This window comes from Hoplias malabaricus, chromosome 2, assembly GCF_029633855.1.
Source record: "Hoplias malabaricus isolate fHopMal1 chromosome 2, fHopMal1.hap1, whole genome shotgun sequence".
NCBI classification, from domain to species: domain Eukaryota; kingdom Metazoa; phylum Chordata; class Actinopteri; order Characiformes; family Erythrinidae; genus Hoplias; species Hoplias malabaricus.
In genome coordinates, this window is record NC_089801.1 from 20203981 (window position 1) to 20228247 (window position 24267).

Below are 24267 nucleotides of genomic sequence, written 5' to 3' on the forward strand. Positions count from 1 at the left end.
CACGGCATGTGCTTCATGTTTTTCAGCATCTCCGCCATTCATAGTCCATTTATCGTCAATAAACTACATTCATGTGGGCAGCTGGACATTCCTAAACAAATGGAGGGTTAAATACTAAGCATCCGAGTTCAAAAACAAGGGCTGAGAGGGTAAAGACAACGTCTCTTGACAGAGGATTTCTGTTTTGAAACTGCAATGTTCCAAATACACAGATTAAGACAGCCAGGGTTTCTGACATCATAAACCTAAAGAAATGAATGCTTGCAGAATGGGGCTTTTGAGAAGTAGATGAGCATTAGAGGAGTGAATAAAGATAGAGGTGGGAACTAAAGCCTTATTCATAGATAACCTGTATCTAAGTCATTTTGAGGCATTAGAGGACTTTAATCGCAGAAGTATATTCTAAATATATAATTCTAAACAAAGGAGTTTTAATCAGTGATAAGAGGGGAATTTAATTTTTTTCAGTGATATTAATTATGTGATTTTAAACACATATTTACCTATGGATAATAATAATAATAATAATAATAATAATAATAGTAATTCATTAAGATTAATTAGGTAGAATATATATATATATATATATATATATATATATATATATATATATATATATATATATATCCTTATATACCATCCTTATTATTGAGCAGTAAGAATTGTTTCCACTGCAGATTTGATACACTTGATTGGAAGAAATAATGCCCAGAGAAGCTGCGATTGGCTGAGAGTCATGTCTGTCATTTTGCAAAGGCTGAGGTATTTTTATGTCCACATACACTCATTAAAGCAAATCATCAAAACGAAGAGTAGAAAGGGAATGAACAAATCGCCTCCCTCCACCACATCCAAATATGCAAGAGAATGCCAGCGCTTTTGTTTAAAAGGCATGGAGCGACGGAAACACGGGATGGAGCATAAAAAGCCGGTCGTAATGACCCCTGTTAGTTGACAGCAGTGGGAATTGGGGACGTGGTGTTTTGAAGAGGTAGAAGGATTACGGGAAAAACGTTGTAAATCCACCACAGCCTTCAGGCATGACACAAAACAGCCCAGAGGCCAGAGAGAAACAAAGAATTCAAGGACATAGATCATATTTGGGAAGTGAGTGTGTGTACATCTGTGTATGTGTGGGTGCGTGCATTATAACTATGCCGCTAGACCACTCCGTAAACTGTTTTTGGAGTGGATGCAAATCACCATTTTCAATATAAGAAATGGTCATTTCCAGCATTTGCAAATTACTACTGTGGTGTGATTTACAGAGAGGTATGGCAAGGATGACTCTGCTCCAAATTACACAAAACGTTTTCATGTTAGAGATCAGATCACCCCATAAACTAATGGAATAAAGGTTTATATTCCTTTGTGATCCATTGAAAACCCATGGAGCTTTGGCTAACTGACACAGATATTCTGAATGTGCCTTTAAACCATTCAGAAAAGTGAAAAAAAAAATAAAAAAAAAAGGAAAGGTAACAATAATAAGAACGAAAGATGTTCTGCACTAAATTATATGCAAAACAGATATTATTAATTAGCATAAAGTGACATGGTGTCCAAAATGTAAAGCGAAGCCAAGGCTGAAGACTTTGTGAATGTGCCTCCACGCTTCCTACAGTTGTTCCAAAACAGAATCAAGGCTGAAACCATCATATTTAAAAACTGCAAAGCCTGCTTCTCGGATGCTGCAACCTGAAGGTGGGAGGAGCTTCTGAAAACTTCTTGTTTGAGGTAGACATGATAAATCAGCTCAGGAGCTCACCTTTGACCCATGGGGTTGTAAATTTCATTGCTCTGGCAGCTGCTGATGGTGATGGGGTCGAAGAACTGGAAGGAGCGCAGGGCCACGCCGGAGATGGCCACCAGCTCAGAGCGAAACAGCAGCACGATGGACTTGGTGTGGTAGAAGGCCATGCTGAGGTCATGGTTCACGGGGATCACCAGGGGGTTGTTGCGACAGCTCAGACGCCAATCACCTGAAGAGGAAATAATAATAGTGTAATAGTTCATTAGTTCATTCATTCATCTTGTGTAACTACTTCATCCTGATCATGGTCACAGTCTATCATTATGATTATGGTCACATAATCATTGGGTTCAAGGCAGGGACAGAGCACCAGTCCATCAACCAGTCACTTACACCCTCACCCAGTCACTTACACCCTCACCCAGTCACTAACACACTCACCCAGTCACTCATAAACTCACCCAGTCACTCACACACCTTCACCCAGTCACTCTTACACCTTCACCCAGTCACTCATACATTCAACCAGTCACTCACACACTCACCCAGTAACTCACACACTCACCCACATATTCACACAGTCACTAATACACTCTACCAGTCACTTACACACTCACTCAGACACTCACACAGTTACTCATACAGTCACCCAGTCACTTACACACTCACCCAGTCACTCATACACTCACCCAGTCACTCATACACTCACCCAGTCACTCACACACTCACACCTGTGGACGCACCTAGGTTGTGGATCTTGTCCTTGGTGTCCACCAACTGGACAGTTATGTTGCACTGGGTCTGGTCTTGATAGCTTGTCCCATCTGCTGCTAAATAGATGATCACTGCTGCAGCGACCATAGGGTGGGAGAAGGAGGCCTGAAAACAGTGGGAGTATGTTGCAGATTTAAATTGGCATAATTAGAAATACTAGGAATAAAGCTAATGCTCAGTGAATTGAAAAGTGTACTCTTTATAGCACAGTAGAGTTTTATGTTATTTACTCAAACTCACCTTTAGCCAGTATCGCCGATACCAGGCCACCTGCTGCGCATCGCGACATGGAAACCAGGCGTACTGGGACACACCATCAGACAGGTCAAATACCTTGGACTGACAGGTCTGGGGGGAGAGAACGATTCAACCGTGAAACACTTTAAACTCAATTAATTAATACTTTCATTAATTTATTGTCTTCTTAATATTCATTGTCTGTAACCGATAATCAGTTCAGAGTCGCGGTGGGTCCGGAGCCTACCCAGAATCACTGGAAGCAAGGTGGGAACACACCCAAGAGGAGGCGCCAGTCCTTTGCAGGGCTTACTACTTTCAGTGATTTGAAAAATAAATAAATAAAAAATAATACATATATATATATATATATATATATTTTGACATTAAGAGAAAGCCAATGTCACCTAGTCACACTGTCACCTAGTGGTCTGGATATATAACTTCATTTTAAAAAATGGCTGCCTTTATGTGGCAGACCTGAACTATGCAGCATAATGGAACTTTTTAAAGTAAAATATGTATTATTTTTTTTTCAGGAGAAGAAAATACCTTTATAATGTTCACTGTAAATGTAAAAAAGTTAAAGTAAAAAAAAAAAAAGCAGGTAGTGTCACAGTCACATAGATCCAGGGACCTGGAGGTTGTGGGTTCAATTCCCACTCCAGGTGACTGTCTGTGAGGAGTGTGGTGTGTTCTCCCTGTGTCTGTGTGGGTTTCCTCCGGGTGACTGTCTGTGAGGATTGTGGTGTGTTCTCCCTGTGTATGCGTGGGTTTCCTCAGGGTGACTGTCTGTGAGGAGTGTGGTGTGTTCTCCCTGTGTCTGCGTGGGTTTCCTCCGGGTGACTGTCTGTGAGGATTGTGGTGTGTTCTCCCTGTGTCTGTGTGGGTTTCCTTCAGGTGACTGTCTGTGAGGATTGTGGTGTGTTCTCCCTGTGTCTGCATGGGTTTCCTCCGGGTGCTCCGGTTTCCACCCTCGCTCCAAAAACACACATTGGTAGGTGGATCGGTGACTCAAAAATGTCCATAGGTGTGAGTGTGTGTGTTCTCCCTGTGAAGGACTGGCGCCCCCTCTAGGGTGTATTCCCGCTTTGTGCCCAAAGATTCCAGGTAGGCTCTGAACCCACTGTGACCCTGCACTAGAATGAATTTATGTTCATCCATTCATGATGAAATTTTCACACAATATGAAGGGCAACACTGTTCAAAAGATATTTTAAACTACACATCTGCAAAAACGGACAGTGCAGATAAACCGGTACTATAAGGAATTTGCTTTGCCATCTCATGCATTATTTAAAAAAATATATATTTATATGTAACATTTATAAAGATGACTTCATAAATAAAGTTTGCTACTTTTTATCTTAGTAAAAAAGTCCTTTCGGCTTAAGATCAGCTTGACAGAAATCATTATAAACTAGAGTTCAAAGTAAATCGTGTTCTGACACGACTTCCTCAAATCTCCAGACACAACGAAGAGGGCAGCCAGTGGTCAGTTCCTCCCAGTATGAATTTTCACCAAGAAGCTGCAAAGCAGTGCATTGCAGCTTTGTAGTAAATTACGTATGGAATGCTGAGCAAGTTAGCATCTGGCAGCCCGCGGCCTTGAAAGCGTTTGATCCACCTTCCAAAAGTAGAATCAGAATTCCTGAATCCATTCTTATCCCTCCATCCTCCCCAGCCACTCTCTCATTCTCTCTCTCTCTCTCTCTCTCTCTCTCTCTCTCTCTCTCTCTCTCTCTCTCTCTCTCTCATTCTCTCTCTCTCTCTCTCTCTCTCTCTCTCTCTCTCTCTCTCTCTCTCTCTCTCTCTCTCTCTCTCGATAAATGTAGACCTTGGGACCAAATGAACCAGATGCAGACTCACAAGCTTTAAATGGTTCCACACTCCTCTTTGACTGTCATGTTGTTTCAAACACTCCTTCCATCAAATTAGCTCGCGTTCATGTGTTAAAGCCCCAATCACAGCCCCAGACATCTTGGAAGGTGGACGACTTACGACATCCGGGAGACAAGGTTGTTGCTCGTAATGAAAGAAAGCAGCTTGAACTCAGATCTAGTCCCAGAGAGTTCACAGTGCTGTTTCCTATGACTGGGGCTTTAGCGTGCACAGCAGTGATGAGTTTGTGGCTGAGATAAGGCTTGAGCTGGCGCTATCAGGGGGAGAATCTGTGTTTCAAAGAAAGGTGGAATTGAAAACCTTGTGGAAAGTGTAGACGGCTCTCGAAGGCCTCTTAACAATATCAGATTTGTTTTTCTTTTTTTTTTCTCCCAAAGGTTCATCAAAGTAAACAAAGCACACAGAAACCTGTGCTCCATGATATGGCACAAGGACACCTTTTTGCCGTTTCCACTGATTCGATGAAATTAGATGCCAGTAACCTGAGCTCCCATGGAAAGTTTCCAGATATCGGTGCTATCTGCCTCAAAGATCTGTTGATGTGACTGATGTGCAGAGATGCTCCACAGAGAGGCTGAAGGTTGGGACAAGGTGATAACCAAAGGTTTACCCCTGTGGTGTTACAGCAGCCCTTATTTTTCTCACTGGGCTTATGCTTAGGCAGCACTATTTCACCATGGTTTATCACAAACACCCAGTGGCATTATGCCTTTGTACTACAAGCACACCCACCAACACCAACACCTATTATATAATTGTCCTGTCTCCCACTGTACAGCCTCCCCCAAATGGAGTTGTCATTATTTTGATTTGGTTGTTAGGGAAAGTAAATAAATCCAGACACCATGAGACCCCCCACCCCCTAGTCTGAGGGGTGGGGAGGGTGGGGGGAGGCTGCCCAGAGGCGGGGAGAGGAAGTCTCCCTGTGGATAGCATTTCAGCCTCGTGACATCACTGCTAAACCACAACACAGCAGCCAAAGCAAGGTCTAACATAAGCAACGCACGGGGGAAAATAAACCAATAAAACAAATGATGTACAATAAATCGTCAGAAACCACAAGTTGCAGGAATGCAAGGGAAGGCAGTAAAGTAGAAAAAAAGGATGTGGAAGAAACAGCACGCTAAATGTTCTGAGCGTGTTGAGACTTGTTGGGTTAGTGAGAAAAGGCTACTGAAAACAAAAACCATCACGCTACATTGCTTGATTACGACATGGTGGCACGAGAAGAGTTCACATAACACTTTTAGCGGAGCTGAATTTATTATGCAATCAATCATGGGAAGATTACAAATGTGGGCGGGTTGGCAGCAGTTGCCACACAGTCAAAGACAGTTCCTTATGGTTTGTTGATCTTGTCTCAGCCTTGCATTCCAGCCCCAGGATTAAATTTTTATTTTTTTTATTTCACAATGTCACACTATCATTTCCCTCTTATTTTGACCTCTAACTTACAGTCCACAAAGGCCACAACCTCTGCTAACCATGCGGGAACACGTCAAAACCTCCCATGGTCCACCTCTGTGCCACTGGATGTTTTGAAGTTAATTATAAGCAAATATCCCCCAGCATTCACTCCTGAAAACAAAGTCAGCCTGGGATGGCTTGACATTTGCTTCCAAGATGTAATTCGGACCAGCTGTGCTGTTTGGGTGGGAGGGGTTCCTTGCGGACCACCACCCCCCCACCTCACACACACAACCCCAACTCGCAACACACCACCCACCCTATGTAGACCAACACATGCAGAAACACAGCCAAACCCCCTTGTCTGTGGAGTCAAGATTTTGTTTGTAAATCACCACTTAAGATAAAAGCAATCCAAAGCAGGGTACTCTCCAAGCCATAGGGGCTGGCCTCCCGCACAGATTTTTCCTCAACCGTCTGACCCCCTCTTCCCTCACTTCCAGCCTCCACTAGAGTTCCCGCCAGCTCTCTTTCAACCTACGAGTGAAAGGTCCATTCGGACATTTCAGTGTTACTCCAAATGAGCCAAGTGACCCTGCCTTTTAAAAGGCATCTTGTAGGTTCTGCTACGCCTCTGCAAATGACCCAGTTAGGAGTGTTTTTTAATATCCATCCCCAGGGTCCAAAAAACAAAGGATAAAGTAAGTACACTGTCAGAAAAACTATCTCTGTGGTTGTACCATCAAGGGTAAAAGGGTAGAAGGGTACCTTATTCTATTTTAACTGTAGATTCTTAAGTTGTATCAATTTCATACGCCCCATTTCATCTCTAGGACTCATAGGATCTTTTATTTTACACAGTTCTATAATGAACGATTACAAATATTCACTGATGCTTCTGTAAAAGAGAATGCAATGCACCTTTAGGGAACACAACTGATCTTTAAAACCACTGTTTGTACCTTTAGTGATAATACTGTAATTCTACCATACAGATTTTTTTTAGAGAGTGTAGGAAGATAAATAACAAATGACTTAATTTGTAATAAGCCTTGGTGTAGTGCCTCCCATAGAGAAAAAAAAAAAAATAAATAAAAAAAATAAAACAAAGCAGCTGGGGGTTGTGCTAGGTCAGACATTGTGAACGCACAGCTCGAGACCCTCGCAGAGGAATCAAATGTGCCTGATTTTCTGCTATGAACTGCTGATTCAGGAACAGCTGCAGGACCTGGCGCTGAGGCAAGACTTGGATTGAAGCAGAAAAAAAGCAAGTACCATCACTTGCTTCCACACAAGCTAAATAAATCATCAACAGGTATCAAGTGCGATAGGGCCGTCTGCTGAAGATCCATGTCAGTCCCTTAAGAGACAAAAATCTGAAGTGACCAACATTTTCTGAAGATCTGATGTAGTTGATGCCATATTTGGCAGCAATTTTGATAAACAACTTCACAACCTTCTGAGATATGGCTGCCCTCCTAAGGTTCTTTGTGTACATCCAAAAGTGTCTTGAATCTTCTTCGAACCTAGGCTTCCTACTTTTTACCTTAGAGACCAGGGAGCCTTCTCCCCTCCATTGTGCTCTATTTCTCTGTGTAAATAGACGTCTCCCGGGGACTGGACATTCTTGGTTTGACATATACTTGCAAATGTGTTTATTTTCCCTGAACACATTGGATAAACTGTGATTTGTTTTTCCTGCAAAACCTGGGACAAACAGGAAAAGTGCTTGCCAACTTGCCCCAACATCTGTGAGACATTTGTGGGAGACCTGTGTGAGGTTCGACTCGCCATCACGACACATGATAAAGTCTGCTTAGAGCTTGCCACGTGAGGTAATGTCCTAAAGAAGCCTCAACTCTGGTGCCAAGCAGACAGAACCTAAAAGCCCCTGCCTTCTCTCGTCTTCGTCGGTTCACCACTAAAGACCCAGAGGCCATTTGAATATCTGGTGGTACATAACACAACCATAAGCTCATCTACTATGTGCAATCTTGGGCATACTGCTGTCCTCTGACATGCCCAAGTCCTCACATAAGTGGAAGAGATAGAAATTCAGTAGCAAAAGGAAGATGAGACTAATTTCACGTATCCACGGAGTGGACACGTATGCCACTTGTGGATACTTCTTGCCTGAGAGGGTGCAAAGCTGGCATACTTGCCATTGTCGGCACGAGAGCGAAATATGCGGTCAGTCAATGTCTTCCAGAGAGCGTTTCATACTTCCAGAGCTGCTGGCCACACATCCCCAAAATCCTGACGTGTTAACAGCCAAGCATGTAAATGGAGGTTGCCTTTAAGAGCCTGGTCTTTTATGGGGAAACCAGATGGTCCTTTTAATGATAATTGAATCTGGAGAGGCCTCAGTGGTATGGCAAAGTCACCATTCCACTTTTCTCTGGTACCACACTCTTCTACGTTTGGAGAAGCAAGGCATGCATTGTAAAAGCTCCAAAAAATGTGTAGAAATCCCTTCAAATCAATGGACTGCTTTAAGGGTGTTCAGGTGTGCGTATAGAGACCTAGAACAACTGAAAGCCCAGACTTCCCTGAGGCCCTAAGCAAGTCCCCCCTACCTGAACTGAGACTGGATAATTGTCTCACATTAATTTAAGGTGGCATGACCAGTTAAAGTGGCATTACTCCTAAACAGCTCAACAAATGTGGCAGACTTCCACACAAAAACAGAAACAGTCCATGGCCTGCAGGAACACCACTACCCACCCCAACACCATATCCACACACACACATGCTGAAAACTGTATCTGAAAACCATTACCCGAAAGTGACCCTGCGACGTATTGGGTTGTTACTAATGTGACTACGCGGATGCTTTGCAAGAAAGTGAGAGAGTTGGGTTAATATTAGCATTGCAGAGATCTCCACGCTCTGCCGTCATCGGGCCTCATGCGCCTCCAGGGCCTTGGGGCTTGCGTCAGCTCACTGTGGTGTCAAGGCTCCTGAGAGATCACCTGCCCAAGCCCCAGCACTCCACTATGCCTACCACGTGCTTGTTGTTAACCTGAGCGCTGAGCAAGGCGCTGGTGAAATCCCTCCGGACCCAGGCCGGCTGAAAGCAACAACCCAGCAGAGCGAGGACCGTGAACAAGATGTTCTGCTGGAGCGTGCAAGACATATTACATGGTAGGACTAAGCGTCCTACTCCTGCTCTGCCAGGTGGAGGATTGTGGGCTGCTGAGGCTACCTCGATTAACCTCGCTCTGCAAGGAACAGCGAGCGCAGGAGAGACAGAAGTGTTTAGGAAAGTGATAAATCATCTCAATTATTTAGTGTCACCGGCAATTTCTCCGCATAATTACTTGAAAGCCACTTGAAAATATCATTAGCGTTGTTGCTGTTGTTGTGCTCTTGGTCGATGCCCTTCACTGTCCAGGCTGAAAAGTTATACTTCTACCATGTGTGGTCAAAAGTTTTGCCCAACTTCTATTTATTTATTTTAGATTATTGTATTATTATTATTATTATTGCTATTATTTTATTTGTATTTTTTTGTGCAGACATGTCCTGTGGTAACAGCTTCTACTCTTCTGGGAAGGCTTGTACACTCTTGGGACATTGCTCTAAGGATCTGAGTGCATGCCGTGAAATATTAGTGAGGTCATATTCCAGTGTTGGATGATCCTTCAGGATCACAGACAATGCTTCAATTCATGCCAAAGGTATTGGATGGTCCTCCAGCACTCCAGAGAACACAAACCACAACTGAGAGGCACTATAATCTCTCTAGCCTATGCTTGACATCTAATCTCATGTGCAGCTGCTTCAGAGTATCCCGGATTTAAACAGATGCTCCCTGATGCCCACAAATTATACACAATCCCCAGCAAATGAAGTGATTTTTGAGAGCACACAAGCAAGAGAGCATGACACAAACACACACACACTCACACAGTGAGCCTGTGATAAGGAGATTGGTCTCGTTTGTGCTTTTCAGACCTGTGAGGTCTGTCGAAGGGTGGGGCTTTGCAGTCTTACCACCTTGCCGTCAGTTTAGAGCGGTGCAGCGCTATGGCAGAGTGTTTAATACATATATATATATAACACGTCACGCCAGACTACAGTAACAGTGATGCCTCTATTGCTCATGGCATGTTAAATGACTGTAAAAGACATGTTGAGGTGAGTTTACCAAGACTCATTCATTCATTAACATTGCTAACATGAGTTAAACTTGCTGGCTAGATGTTATGTCCAATGGCATTTTATTATGATATATATTAAGTGCAGAGTTTACAGATAAACGTTAATCAATGAGGCAAACATATAATATGATGTCTTGTGAAATCAAAAAATTCACAGACTCACGTGAGTCTGAAACTCACGTCTGTGAGTTTCAGACATCCAGAATAATGCTCAACTTGGCCAAGCAAGACACACTGAAAAAGAAATAGAAAAGGCACTAGCCAAGAAACAAATTTAAAAAAAAGAAAAAAACAGAATAAGTGAAAAGTTAAATTGTTGTATTCATTCTTTCATAATCAAATTGGGAGATCTCAGGTCTAGGGGGCAGGGTTCAGGGTTTGTGGGGAGAGTTGTGAGGGGTCCTTAACGCTACCTCCTTGGGTTTTTGCAGGCTGGGATGTCTGATTTTTTTTTTGCAAAGATACACATTCACGTGTACACAATGAATGCAGCTTACACCACTCAGGTCATTACAGTTATGAGACGTCCAAAAGCTTTTAAACATTACTCCTCATGCGTCCACTGTCACAATAAATAGGAATGAAAGGAATGCAATAGAAAAACAATCAAAAGTGAAAGTACTTTCAAGAACCTCTTCTCCAAAATAACAAAACATTCTCTCACACCTCCACGGAGCTGATAACAATCAGCGTTTCATAATAGAAGCACAAACAAAAACCTGTCCCTTGACATCCACTTGACACAAGCCATAAATCAAGATGTCAGCATTGCTGTGTAATTCTGTGTGATTTATTTCCATTAACAGCACCAACCCTTAACATCTGCAACTGCACTACGCCACCATAGTAACCTCAAGCTGTGGCCTGCTTTAAAAAATCCTGTTGGAATTTATATGGAAATGATCAATAACCATGAAGGATGCCCTTTGACTCTTCCGCCTACCGGAAATCTGCAATCCTGCTCATTTTTACAGCGCCCTCTAAACCAATGGAATGTGGTGCGGAATTACTCAAGCAAATGGTGACATTGAATTGGACATAGAGCCTTTTTTGTCCTACTGAAATCCCCCTATTCCCCCAGATCAGACGTCTACAATAAAGCCTTTTTTATAAGGGTGCGGGCGAGTTAATACTGGTGATCATGCCGACAGGCGAAATACTCATCAGTGGCACATTAACTATGCCAAGAAAATAAAGGGAAGTCTGAGTGTCATTGTTTAACAGCTGGTCCTGTTTTAATGTGTGTAAAGCAATTCAAAAACATCAGCTTACGACATTATTAAATCGTCACTTGATACTGAGCCTCTAGACCAGTGGTTCTTAAAGCGGGGGAGTGCGACCTGTCTGTGGGTTGCCGAAAAATGGAAAGGGTCATGAGATGATTTTCTGTCAAGTAATGGAGCGGGTTCACTGTCTACACAAACTTGGAAAAAAAAAAAAAATGGAAAAAGCCCCAGCTGAATGCTGGAGTTGGTGAAATAAAAAAAATAATGGCTACAGAAAAAGCCAGCAAAAACAATTTAGAGCCATTTTCCTATGGGTCTGTCTCTACAGGAGCATCTTCAGGTGGCTGTGCACAAATGAGAATGAGTAAAGATCACATAGTGCACAGCTTCGCATGTTAAGTTGGAAGTGAAATTACTTAATTAAAACTTCATTAAAAAATTAAGAATGAAATTCTTGAAGAGGCATCTTACAACATGACAGTGCAATTAAGTGTGCCTCTCCTCCCTTTTCAACTTTTCCACAAAATGCCTGCTCTGATGTGTCTGTGGCCCATGTTACCCCATACATACATGGCAATATTTCTGTTGCATTGTGCTGTATGTTGAAAAATAAAGCTTAACAATTTTTGCATCTTTACTTCTGCTTTGGGTTCTATGGTGTGGTTAAGGCTGGAGGGACATTAGCCGTGAGAGTCTCCTGTCTAATCAGTGGAATGGGGAAGAGGGTGAGGTCGTGAGACATGACCAGTTTTTCTGGGATGGGGTTGCAAGACAAAAAAGTAAGCAGTGCTCTAGACCAGAAGTACATATGAGAGAAATGTCACTACAATACAATCTACAGACCAGAAGCCCCTCTTTTGATGTGAAGTGGTGCAAAACAAAGACACCCTATACTCCATCCTCAGACTCACCGCAGCCCCAATCCGTCTATTGTACAATCCCACTGCTGTTTGTGAATGTGTAAAACATGCAGCAAAGGAGGTCCCATTCCCCCAACGGCTCTGTTGTTGTAAAACTGAAGTAGGCGGTCGGGGAAGCTGGGACAGTGAACAGGATATCGGCCTTGGCAGTGGACGGCACCAAATCAGGAAGTTCTGCCTGGTGGATGTCTGTATATTTTCATACCCAAGTACACAACCTGCTCTACTTGTGTCCTGGGAACTGAACCGGCTGACCAGACTTCCCAAGCACACCAGACACTTCAGGAAGGGGCTTCCAAGAAAGCCATGGCCCATGCAGATTCCGCAAGGGCCGACCTACTCTGGTGCTGACGTTGGGACGAGATGAGGATTTTGAAAGGCACAAGTCGAAACAGCAAGCAAGAGCTGGTGGGTTTCTGTCCCAAAGCCAGGCCAAGAAGCTTTCTGCCCGGCCCACACAGAAAGCACGCAAGACATCCTGTTCTTTCTACTCATGAGATACACACACAGGTTTTTCAATTTGTGAATGCATTCATGTGTGTGTGTGTTCTTGCATGTGGCTTTCACAATGATGAAAATCTGTTCCTTTGACCTACAAGACTGAGTGTTCTTCATGGCAGATAACTAGCAGTGATGGCTGCAGGCCCCTTGGCATCTTCCAAATAGACACAATCACCCTCCCTTTCCCTACCACTGCCCTCCCTCCCACTCTCCACTCTACCACGGTTCCTTTCATGCATCCGGGCTGATCTCTATCGACCAAACCTCGGTCCCCACAGGGGGAACTGGCTCAACCTTTGTAGGTGGCCTTTGAAAGGATCAGGACCCATCCCGAGACCTTCTGAAGGTGGGGGAAGCAACAAGCACAGAGGAGAAAAACAGAAAAACAACAAACTAACAAACGGCAAGCAAGTATGCATCTGAGCGGCAAAGAGATGTGCAGGTACCTTTGACAGCCTTTGTGGACAGGTTTGTTTTTATCACGCTGCAACTGAAGGTTTCCAGGCCGCACACACTGTCTCTGATCAGAGCTGATGTGATGTATTCCAAAGATGTAGGATCTTAAAGTCACTTGACAAAAGAGTCACATGGCCTGAGGCTCAGACTAAGGTGACCAAGGTTAATCCCAGACTACTCCTGTTCTGATTCACTCCTAGATGACTTCAGTACATTGACTGGTGGTTCAGAGTAAGGTGAGTGAAAAATTCCAAAGATATGGAAGATCTGATGCTTGAAGTCAGTGGTCTAACTGGTGTAGGGGAGCTAGGACTTGGATCATGCATGTAAAAACTTATGTATCTTCACTGGCCTTCCACAGCTCTTGTGCAAAATCACTACTCAGTATGGTCCTAAAGGGCAGCCAGAATGGTACCACTTTAAACAACACTTTTTTGTATTAATTATTTATAAGACATATATAAAAAGGGCAACAGTGACTTGTTGTTTGCCAAAGAGTGAACTCACATCCATCTACACAGTTAAACCTCAAATCTTACAGAATACTCTAAATACTATAAATCTTACTTGGTCTTCTCCATCAGTCGACATTAACATGTTTACAGCCAAATTAAAAACCATGTCATAAACAGATGTTTAAATCATTCATAAACCTTTATTAAATCTAGTCTTATTTTAAAGTGGTACCGGCAGGACAAATGTAATTGTACACAAGCCCACAGGCAGAGATGAATGTGATTGGTTAGCTCTGCTTTGCCTGCTGTGACTGAACCAATTACACTCATCGGTACCTGTTGCCTGGCAACCAACTACAATTTTTTGGCCTCAAATGCAGTGCTGCCTTCAGAATGATTTTGAATAGTGATTTTGCACGAGACATTTGTCTCCACTGACCATCCACGATACCATGAGCAGTCAAGGTTAGGAAGCATGCCTAGAAACCGCTATGGACAAGATGCGAGGGGGATTCTCAGCTTGGTCTTCCAAATCCATACAAAGGCCATTCATTTCCAGTTCATCTTCCGAGTGATTACGAGGCTTACGTGTGTTGTGTCTCACAAATCATTTCAAAGGGCCTCATTTGTCTCCATTCTCCTTGGCTTTGATCTTCCCTTGTTGAAGCAAACTTCATAGGCACCCCCCTAGTCCCACAGCGACTAAAATCGACCTGAGTGGGCACTCAGTCTGACATAAGGCTCTGTGTGTAATTTCAAGCGACAGACACTTTTAGTGTCCTCTGTGCTCCGGAGATGTTATCATCAGGTTTAACAAAGCTTTGTCCTTGTGCCAAGTCTCAAGTTTCCCGAAAAAGATCGGTCTGTCATCTACCCCCACACGGTGGCAGGAGGCCTGTTCGCCACCAGGAGAAGCTTCTGGAATAAGAGCATGACTCGTCAAGGCAGAAAGGGTGATGTAATGAAGTGGATATAGGTTTCTCAAAGTTTTGAAAAGGCAATAAACATAAGACTTGTAAGAAACCATGGACATTAATGTGGACATAAATGAGCAAACAGGAATCTAGTCACAACTGTTTGACATTACAGGGATTCTCTAAAGTTGTGATGCTTATTTAGTTGTTCAAGACTGACAACAGCATAAAGCTAAGAGTCACACTGCATTTATAGATCAGAAATGACCACCGACAACACCAGTTCTTGACCAGGGGTTTAATTATTGCTTGGCTAGGGTTCTACAAATATAACTACTCCCGTGTGTACATACATACCAACTATAGGTTATGTAATGTCAGAGTTGGGGAGTCACTGTGGTTATGCCACAGAGAGGCAGAAAGACAGAGTGGCAGCATCAGAGTTCAGCAAGAATTCAGAGCTGTCTTTATACAGATGTACCAACCCTAAGGAAAACAAGTAAATGACTCAGTAACAAAACACATTAGGTCTGTCCCAAAATCTAGTGAGCTAATTAGGCACTGACTATGTAGACAAGTAGGCAGCGTTTTAACGGTCATCTGTCGCCATGAGGCACACTATTCAGACGCTGTAGTTAGAGAGCGATTGCATCACAGCTTGTTCCCACCCACTGCACACAACCGGGGTTTACTTACCTCAGCAGCTAGCATCACCTCTGAGTTTCAGCACAGTGGAGTCTAGTCGTCCTGTTTTTATCACAAATTTAATTCGTATTGCCCTCGGAAAAGAGCGAAACAGATGGGAGTTGTGCTTTCGTAGCATCATAGGATTGCCTTTGCAGCTGAGGAACAGATGCAGCCTTAAAATTTGCCCATATTAAGGTATCTCACTAGACAGCATAATGAAATTGGGACAGCCTATGTGTCGGAAGCACGCACATTACAACCTAAAATGCTCTCTATGTAGACAGCTCACTAGGTTTTGGGACATATCCGTTGTGTGCCACCTCACTCAGCACACAACTACAGACTTTAACGCTGATGTGAACCTGCCTCTCAGAGGCCTGCTGTACTCATGGCTGTCAGTCTTCGTGTACTCTGCATCTTTTCCAGGTTTCAATGGGGTTAATCCTTTCTGTGCTTTACCTGCACAGCTCTCTGTACTCAGTGTGGCAGATTGCTGTCTAACCATCTTTAATTTATCAGAAATCAGATCAGCGCTGGTTTCTGTTTCACTGTTTCTCTTTAAAAATATCATTCTTCAAGTGTCTTTCAGTAATGAAAGTGGTTCTTCATAGAACCACAAACACTCAAAGGACTATTTGAATGGTTAGTTTAATTAAAGTGTTCTTCGGATTGATGGATATATACTGTAAATGGTCAGATCCTCACAAAAAATGATTCTAAATAACACCAGAAAGGGTTGTTTTGCTATTACAAGCTAGACATCATAACAACAGCTGGATCATTATTGGTGCTGTATAGAATGATTTTAAAAATGCGCTACATGGAACCATATACATTTATTCATGGATCTAAATATTAAAGGTAATATATAAGGGTTAGATTTTAATTGTTTTTATGCCTCTCCCAATATTGCATATTTAAATAACACAAATGGCCACCCAAAATTCATATCCCAGTTGTTGACACCAATGTGTTTGTGAGCACCTGGACTCTTCACTGAGGGAAACCCTTTTGGAATGTGTCCTCTCAAAGCTGGGCTTTCTCACAGCAGGAAAACCCACTTTGAGACACACACACACAAACACTTGATGAGACCTTATTATGAAGGTTCTTTCAGGTCTTCAGTCATTAAGGTCTCATCATCATCATCATTATCATACTGTACTAATCCATTCTGACTGGACAAAATTGACAAAAACAGCAGAAAAGAAGGAAGCAGTGCTATTCCAGGAGCTCTCTACCTTGGTGACGGCAGGGTATCCAGCGGCCACTTTGGCGGGGCAGTAGAACTTCTCCTCATTGGATGCCTCTACATCTGTGGCCCACTGGTCCAGGAACCCACTGGGGGTGTACAGCCCACAATCCCTCACACTCGTCTCCCGCTCGAAATCCTCACACACTCCATCTCCGTCATAGTAGTAACACAAGCTGGGCTCATCTGAGAGAGAGCAGGCATTCACAAACACACACATACACACATTTATATTTGTTTTTTATATTTGTTAGCGAAGGGATGCTGGAGGAAAAACACATACAGTGGCAAATTAATATTGTGAAACATGAGTAAGGATTGATGGCCTTTACACTCAAAATATATTTTCAAATCTGTAAAGCTGCATTCTACAAGTATTTGGAAAAAAAATGTGATGAAGATTTCTGGAAGTTGTCAGTGATTTTCTTCAATGTTTTCTCCAAGTTTTGTTTTTTGAGTTTTCTCTGTGTTTTCTTGTATTTTTCTATGCCTTTCAATCTTTTCTCTGGTTTGTTTGAGTTACTTCCTGAGATTTCTCTGTGTTTTCTTTCTGACATTTCTCTAAGATTTCTCCCTGAGATTTCTGTGTTTTCTCTGTGGTTTTCTCTGGTGGGCTCTTCTCTGTGTTTTCTCTTCATGCTCCATCAGGACAAGACAGAAACAGGAGTTTGAACCGAATGACACACTGAGCAGTGGAGGGGGGGGGGATGGTCGATGGGGGGGGGGGGATTCTTCTGCCAGCAGACAGCAGTAGGTGCTTTTAAAGAGAAACAATGCCATTCTGGTGTCATCCCTTTTTTCTCCCTCCTCCATTCCCCCAGAGAAGAAAAGATATGGGGAAAAGTTTGTCCTCACTCACTGTCTGGTCAGGGCTTATGGGTTTAAAATGAATTATGACCAACACCATCTTATTTGTTTAATATATTCAAACTTGAACCACTCAAACCACTGGGCCACGTTACCTTTAACTAACTTTAATTTTAACTGTTATTTTTAATCATTAGGGAAATGAAGATGCTAATTGTTGCAGTAAATAGCCTGTGGTCCGTTGTCTGATTCTCCTCTCCATGACGTGTCATATACTTTCTGTAGGTCTGGACCATAGGCTGGTCAGTCAAGTGCATGCTGTAGTAACCCATGGGGCCTGACATTGTCCTGCTGACATGAAGTTCCTGTGCAGAGAACTATTTTGCTGGCAGCATACGTCTCTCCAAAATACCAATATGAGCCTCTGCATCAATGGTACTTACACCACACAACAGTCTGGATGGTCTTGTCCATCTTGGGCACATACAATTTAATGTCTGCTTTTCCTCAAAACAAGCACATATCAGGTTTCACAATTACTGTCTTTCCATCCATTTTACATGTCTTTGGACCAGAAAATTCACTAGTTTTTGCCCAAAATTAATATATGTCTTTCCTCTTTGTATAAAACAGTTTCAGGTTGCGTTTCTTGATGCAGTGGCACACTGTTCTAAAGTATTGGTTTTGGTGTCCTTCATGTGCTGAGATTTCCCCTGAGTGTCTGAATCTTTTCATGACATTATAAACTGTAGATGGTGATAGATGGTGATAGATAAATTCTTTGCAGTTTGAATTGAAAAATGTTCTCTTGACAATTCTTTCATGAATAAAATAATGAGCAATAACTTATTTTGGCTGCAAAACTGAGCCTTTGGTAAATGTTTCTTTAATTTCTTTTACATATATTCACTCATATGTAGTGTAATGCTTCAGGGCATTGGAGATTAAAATCAATAATTCTTTGTTTAGAGAGAGAGAGAGAGAGAGAGAGAGATAGATAGATAGAGAGAAGCATCCCCCCTCTCTCTCTTTCTCTCTCTCTGACACCTCTGTCTGTCTCCACAGTCTATTTTTTATTTCTCCTCCCACTATTATCCATCCTCTCTCCCACTCTGTCAATTTTTTATCACTTTATCATCTGTCCACTACATCCTGATCACCTCTCTGTTTTATTCCATATTGTTCTCTCTCTCTCTCTCTCTCTCTCTCTCTCTCTCTCTCTCTCTCTCTCCTCTCTCTCTCTCTCTCTCTCTCTCCTATTTTCTCTGGTCTATACACCTGTCTATCAAGACATTAAGCCCTTTTTTGGTATTTTTCTCACTCTCTTTCTTTCAGTCGTTTCTCTTTGTATCTCCTCCTCTCTCATAACCTCTATCTTTGTCTCTCCTCATCCATCTTACTCTCTTTCCATCCTGACTGTCTTTCTGTTTCTCTCTCCCCCTCTCTCTCTCTCTCTCTCTCTCTCTCTCTCTCTCTCTCTCTCTCTCTCTCTCTCTCTCTCTCTCTCTCTCTCTCTCTCTCCTCTCTCTCTCCCTCTCTCTCTCTCTCTCTCTCTCTCTCTCTCTCTCACTCTCTCTCTCTCACTCTCTCTCTCTCTCTCAGACTCAGGGGTTCAGTAAGGGGGGACGGAGGTGGGCCGTGCCAAGTTGGCCTCAGTGCAAAATTCCAGTGCTCCCCTCAGCCTAGCTCTGCTGATGTTGAAACGAGGGGCTGCTGAAGGGGGCACACACTCTCACACACACTCACACACTTGATGAAAACACACACACACACACACACTCACTGGTCAACATGGTCCTTCTTCACTGCTCTTATCCTCTCTCACCCAATGCCAGTGGTGTCCAAATGTATAAACTGTGTCTGCAGCGGGCGCACCATGAACTGAATCTGAATTGATCCATTTTAAGGGATGTCTAGAAATGTCTGGATACCCAAGGGTTAAACCAGAGCTTCCTCCTTGTCAGGCCTTCAGACTTAGGGTCAGAAAGGCCCAGACAGACACACAGATGATTTATCCATTTCTGCATCTGATTTCCATGTGAAAAACTACAAATATTTCAAGCCGCCACACAGATGTGACTCCTTCCCCCTAGAAGTAGGCGGACAGTGGAAAAAGTCTGACTGCCGCCATCCCGGGTTTGACAGACGCACCGATAGGTGAACAACAACATGGTGAAAGAGGCTGCAGGGCGCTACATAGTGCTTTCATAAAGGTGCAACATGGTCGAGACACGGGGTCAAGCCCCTTTCAGTTACAAAAGAGCTTTTCTAGTGTGCGGTTTGCTGTAGGATGACTGATATTGTTATTAGTGTCCTCCAGTCAAACAACTTGGCTTTCAGATCTCATGTAACACAACTCATTTCATGAGCTGTTTTGGGCAGAAAATGTGTCAATATCATGTTCGCGAGAGGTCCTTTCCATATGTGGCCACCGCAGACTTTGACGTGACACAAGTTTCCTCAGGCCAAAACAAAGAGGGGAGCTGGAGCGGAAAGCCCTGGTTTATGAAGAAAGCAGAAAGCTGGACGAGGTGCCAAGGCATATGCTCTGAGTTTGTCAGCCTATATATATATATATATATATATATATATATATATATATATATATATATATATATATATATATATATATATATATATATATATTGTGTGTTCAGAATTATTATGCAGGTGCCATTATCGAGCTGTGGAATACGGAAAAGTTAATGTTGTCTGTAAAATAACCCTTTTATGTTATTTAAATTTTTTCACTGTTCACAATTAACATGGAAATCCAATGCACATTTTTCATGCAAATTCAACCTGATTTGCATTCATATATACAAATTACATAATATTAATTGTAAATAATTGTATAATAAATGTAAAATAAGAAAATAATATGAAAGTAAATCCAATATTATAAAGATTGAATATATCAGCCTATTTATTTCAATTACAGTCAAAAGTCTGTCATCAAAAGAACTGCTGAGGTTTTTTTTTTTTTTTTTTTTTTTTTTTTTTTTATGGTGTCTTTGCAGCATCAGTGATTGCCATCAAGAGATCATTTCTGGACTGGTACACTTGGTGTTCACCACAATAAATGGTATGCTTTAGATTTGCCCTGAAAATTTCTATAGGGTTTAAGTCGCGTGAGGAAGCAAGCCACTGCACAATCTGGTCATCAACAAACCCCTTTTTCTTTAACCATTCACAGGTAGTGGGAAGCATGGTGCATTGCCATGCCGGAACATGAGTATTTTCCTTATTCTTGCACTGGTGCAGTATCCCTCTGAGATCATTTTCACTCCATCTTGAGCATGAAAAAGGGCCAACAAGTTCATCATCAATGATTCCGGCCCAGAACATGATACCACTGCTACTTTGTTGATGCCAGAAGGAGTCACATTGGAGCAGACTGGCCATTCACAATCCAGACACTAGCCCATCCACCTGCTCCATCTAATGTTGCACGGCACTCATCGGTAAAGATAACTTTAGAGAAGTTTGTCTTCATTTGTTTTTTAGCTCATTGCATCTTCATTACTGGTGGCATCGTATTCATTTTGGACACTATATCATTTAAAACTTTAAACGAGTTGTTTTCTTTATTTGTTCCATTCACATGCTTCAAATATTTTCTTGCTGGTTGACACAGGTGTTTTTGCAGCTTGTCTTTTGATTTTTCTGAGATCCTGAGCTTTAAGATTGCGAGGTGTGATGGTCACGCTGAATTAATTGTTTAAGCTGTGCTTAATATTATGAACACCAACAACTTTCACCAAAACAGAAAAGACTTTTTAACTAAATCAGCAACGTGAAGTTAGAGAACATCTAATATATTAATTAGTGTCCAATTAGGGATTGATTTAGAGCAGCTATGATAATTAATATAAGAATATGTATCTATTGACCTGTAGCCGCAAATACATGAATGAATAATAAGTCTGAACACACTGTGTTTATATATATATATATATATATATATATATATATATAAACACAGTGTGTTCAGACTTATTATTCATTATTATTCATTATATATATATATATATATTTTTTTTTTCCCCAGACTTCACAGCAATGTCACACAATGTGAAGGACAGCTGTCGGATTCAAATGTTGTAGTAAATAAAAAACCCACAAAATTGGAGATGCATGTTTTTCTTTGGATGATATATTACTTCACGTTACACTTCATTGTCTATGTTCCAGTTCCTGCCACTTGCCTCAGACTAGCTGCTTTCCCTCCACTGAAGTTTTCCTGGACTCTTAACTATTACTATTATAAACACTATTATTATTATTATTATTATTATTATTAGTTATTTTAGTATAATCATGCAAATTTTTGTCAATAATTGTATGTCAATAATTAGTTTGACCAGAGGAGTATAAGTCCCTGTCAATCCCTCGTCTCGTCATGTCTGTTTTCTCGACCATGTGCTCAATCTCAGCACATGGCTTTGTTTTGTTGTTGTTCTAGTTCCGCCTCCTCGTTTGTCTCATTTGTTACCCTGCCCCCTCGTTATCTGTCTCAGGTGCGTCTCGTCTGTGTTTTGTATTTATGTCCCCTTCCTTCACTTCCTTTTGTTGGTCATTCGTTCTTTGTATCGTATCTAAGTCGGTTATGTTATCAAGTCTGTCTGTCTTTGTTTGGTTATATTCTTTGTAAATAAAGTACTGTGTTTTAGCGAGTGTGTCCGCCTCAGTCAGTCCACCCAACGAGCCTGACAGTCCCCCTTGTGAGGTTTCTTCCATCAGCTTTATCTGATACACCTCTACACCTGACACTTTGTATCTAATCAGACGTTTAAAAATACATAAATACTGGAAAACATCAGGGAGAAATTGTGCAGGTCACCCATCTCTTTTGCAATGTGGCATAAAAACAGCTTCTGAGTGAAAAGTGTCAAGGACGTACCTATACAGTTGAAGAAAGGCTCTTTCTTGCATTGACTGGAGCAGCCATCTCCGTTCATAGTGTTCATGTCATCACACTCTTCGCCTTGGGACCTGGATGGTAACACAGCATGTGATTTTAATTCATAGCCTGAGAGATGCCTTACACAAGTACATCAAGCAAAGGATAAATCAGGGCCTATGCACTGTAAGAACTTCATCCCTCTGCCATACATGACATATTTTTCTACATTATTTACATATGAAAGTGAAATAAACCTCAGCACTGTAGGGTACAGAGCATCCACATCGTTTTTGTGAAAAAATAATCTTACTATCGCAATAGCTACAGCTGGAATGGTTACTGATATTGTATCTATTATCAATGGAAAACAGTTACTTTACAGGAGATGAAAAGGCAATGTAAAATTATTTCAATTCCAAGTAATTTTGGAGCATTTATATTGGTCCATTCATCATGAAATTGACAGCTGCTGTGTTCAAATAACGTAGAAAATTAAAACAGATAAAGAAAGGAGATACTCATTTCTCTTTGGATATTCCATCTAATCTAATCCCTGAAAAATTCAAAGAGTAAAGTGAGTATCTAAATATGGGCTCTATTACCCCTATCTAATCATAGTACCACCCGGCATTTACTCCTGTCCACTTATGAATTCAGTGCAAACCAAGATTTGTCACATAAACGCACCTCTGGATGACTCCATCTCCACAGTAGGGCGCTCCAAGACGATGAGTGAGTGGAGGGGATGGTTCGCTTTCGCCGAATCTGGACAGGGTCTGGACCTGGTACGTGTACTCCACCCCATTCTCCACATCCCTGAATAAGAAGGGAATAGTACACACTCCTGTTAAGAGTCTCACACATTCAAAACCTGGAACATATTCACGAAAGGGGATCAGGTTGCACCCTTGCATTGTTCAACCCAAATAAGAAAGCTATGAGCTCAAAAAGATCTCAAAAACCATATTCACACACCAAGTCTATAGCTATGTCTTTGCTTCAGTGACCTACAAAAGCCATCAAATCTTGACCTTATAAAGCTCTTTCAAAAGCTATAATCCCAAAATACCATTACAGACTTGATTATACAACCTCGTATTCCTTCATTCTTGGGTCAGCTCTATTGTAAATCATCATAATTCGAACCAAGGCATGGCAATTAACTGGCTGATTAGCAACAGATTCCACCTCTTCCTGTTTAGACCTCCTTTAGCTAGCCATCCAGCTAGCTTCGCAAACTACAGTGAGTCATTACCATACATATGCATTTCAGCATTGACCTCTTGAAGCTTATCTGCAATCAGTTATGCTCACTGATACAAAACGGCATGCATCGGCAAGAGAGTGGGAACGGATCCAGGTTTAATACTGCAGGCAACTTTCAAGCACTGTGGCCCTTTCAACTGTACACCAGTAAAAAATAATTAATTCTGAAGTAAGGGAACGTCACTGTGAACTCTACTCTACTCACTACTCTGAACTCAGTTACCTTCAGTAGCTGCTCTGGCCTCAGACTAAAGACTTTTTTCAAAAGTGTGCTCAAATCCTTATAAACCTTATCACTGTCTGGTGCTGTTTCCAAATCTCATTTGGATCTTGGCTTAAGGTGGTGGAGCTGTGTACTCTTCTCCGTTTACTAATGGAAGTGGGAGATTGGTCCCACTTTATATCAAGCGTCTTTAATAACTGTATTATTAAACATTAAGTACACAACAACTGTGTAACGACTGCAGATATATCCAATGTTTCAGATAGATTACCAAAGTACAGCTTCTTTTAAACCATGTAAGTACCAACTTCAGATTTAGTCATGAATAAAATTACATTTTTATAAGTGGATGTCTTTTGAGCTCAGCAATCTTGGAGGAAAACAGTAACTCCCAATTTTAAGGTATCAGTAAAGTACC

At 41.8% G+C, this 24267-nt stretch overlaps 1 protein-coding gene across 1 annotated transcript in view; it reads right to left on the reverse strand.

Annotated features, from left to right (window-relative positions):
* Positions 1-24267, reverse strand: part of pappaa (pregnancy-associated plasma protein A, pappalysin 1a) — a 115922-nt gene that overhangs the window by 45150 nt on the left and 46505 nt on the right. The window contains exons 9-14 of the mRNA XM_066660978.1: positions 23048-23176; positions 22358-22449; positions 16637-16833; positions 2768-2875; positions 2497-2632; positions 1769-1982 (exon numbers count right to left, since the gene is read on the reverse strand). Coding sequence (XP_066517075.1) covers positions 1769-1982; positions 2497-2632; positions 2768-2875; positions 16637-16833; positions 22358-22449; positions 23048-23176 — 876 coding nt within the window. The remainder of the gene's footprint in view (positions 1-1768; positions 1983-2496; positions 2633-2767; positions 2876-16636; positions 16834-22357; positions 22450-23047; positions 23177-24267) is intronic.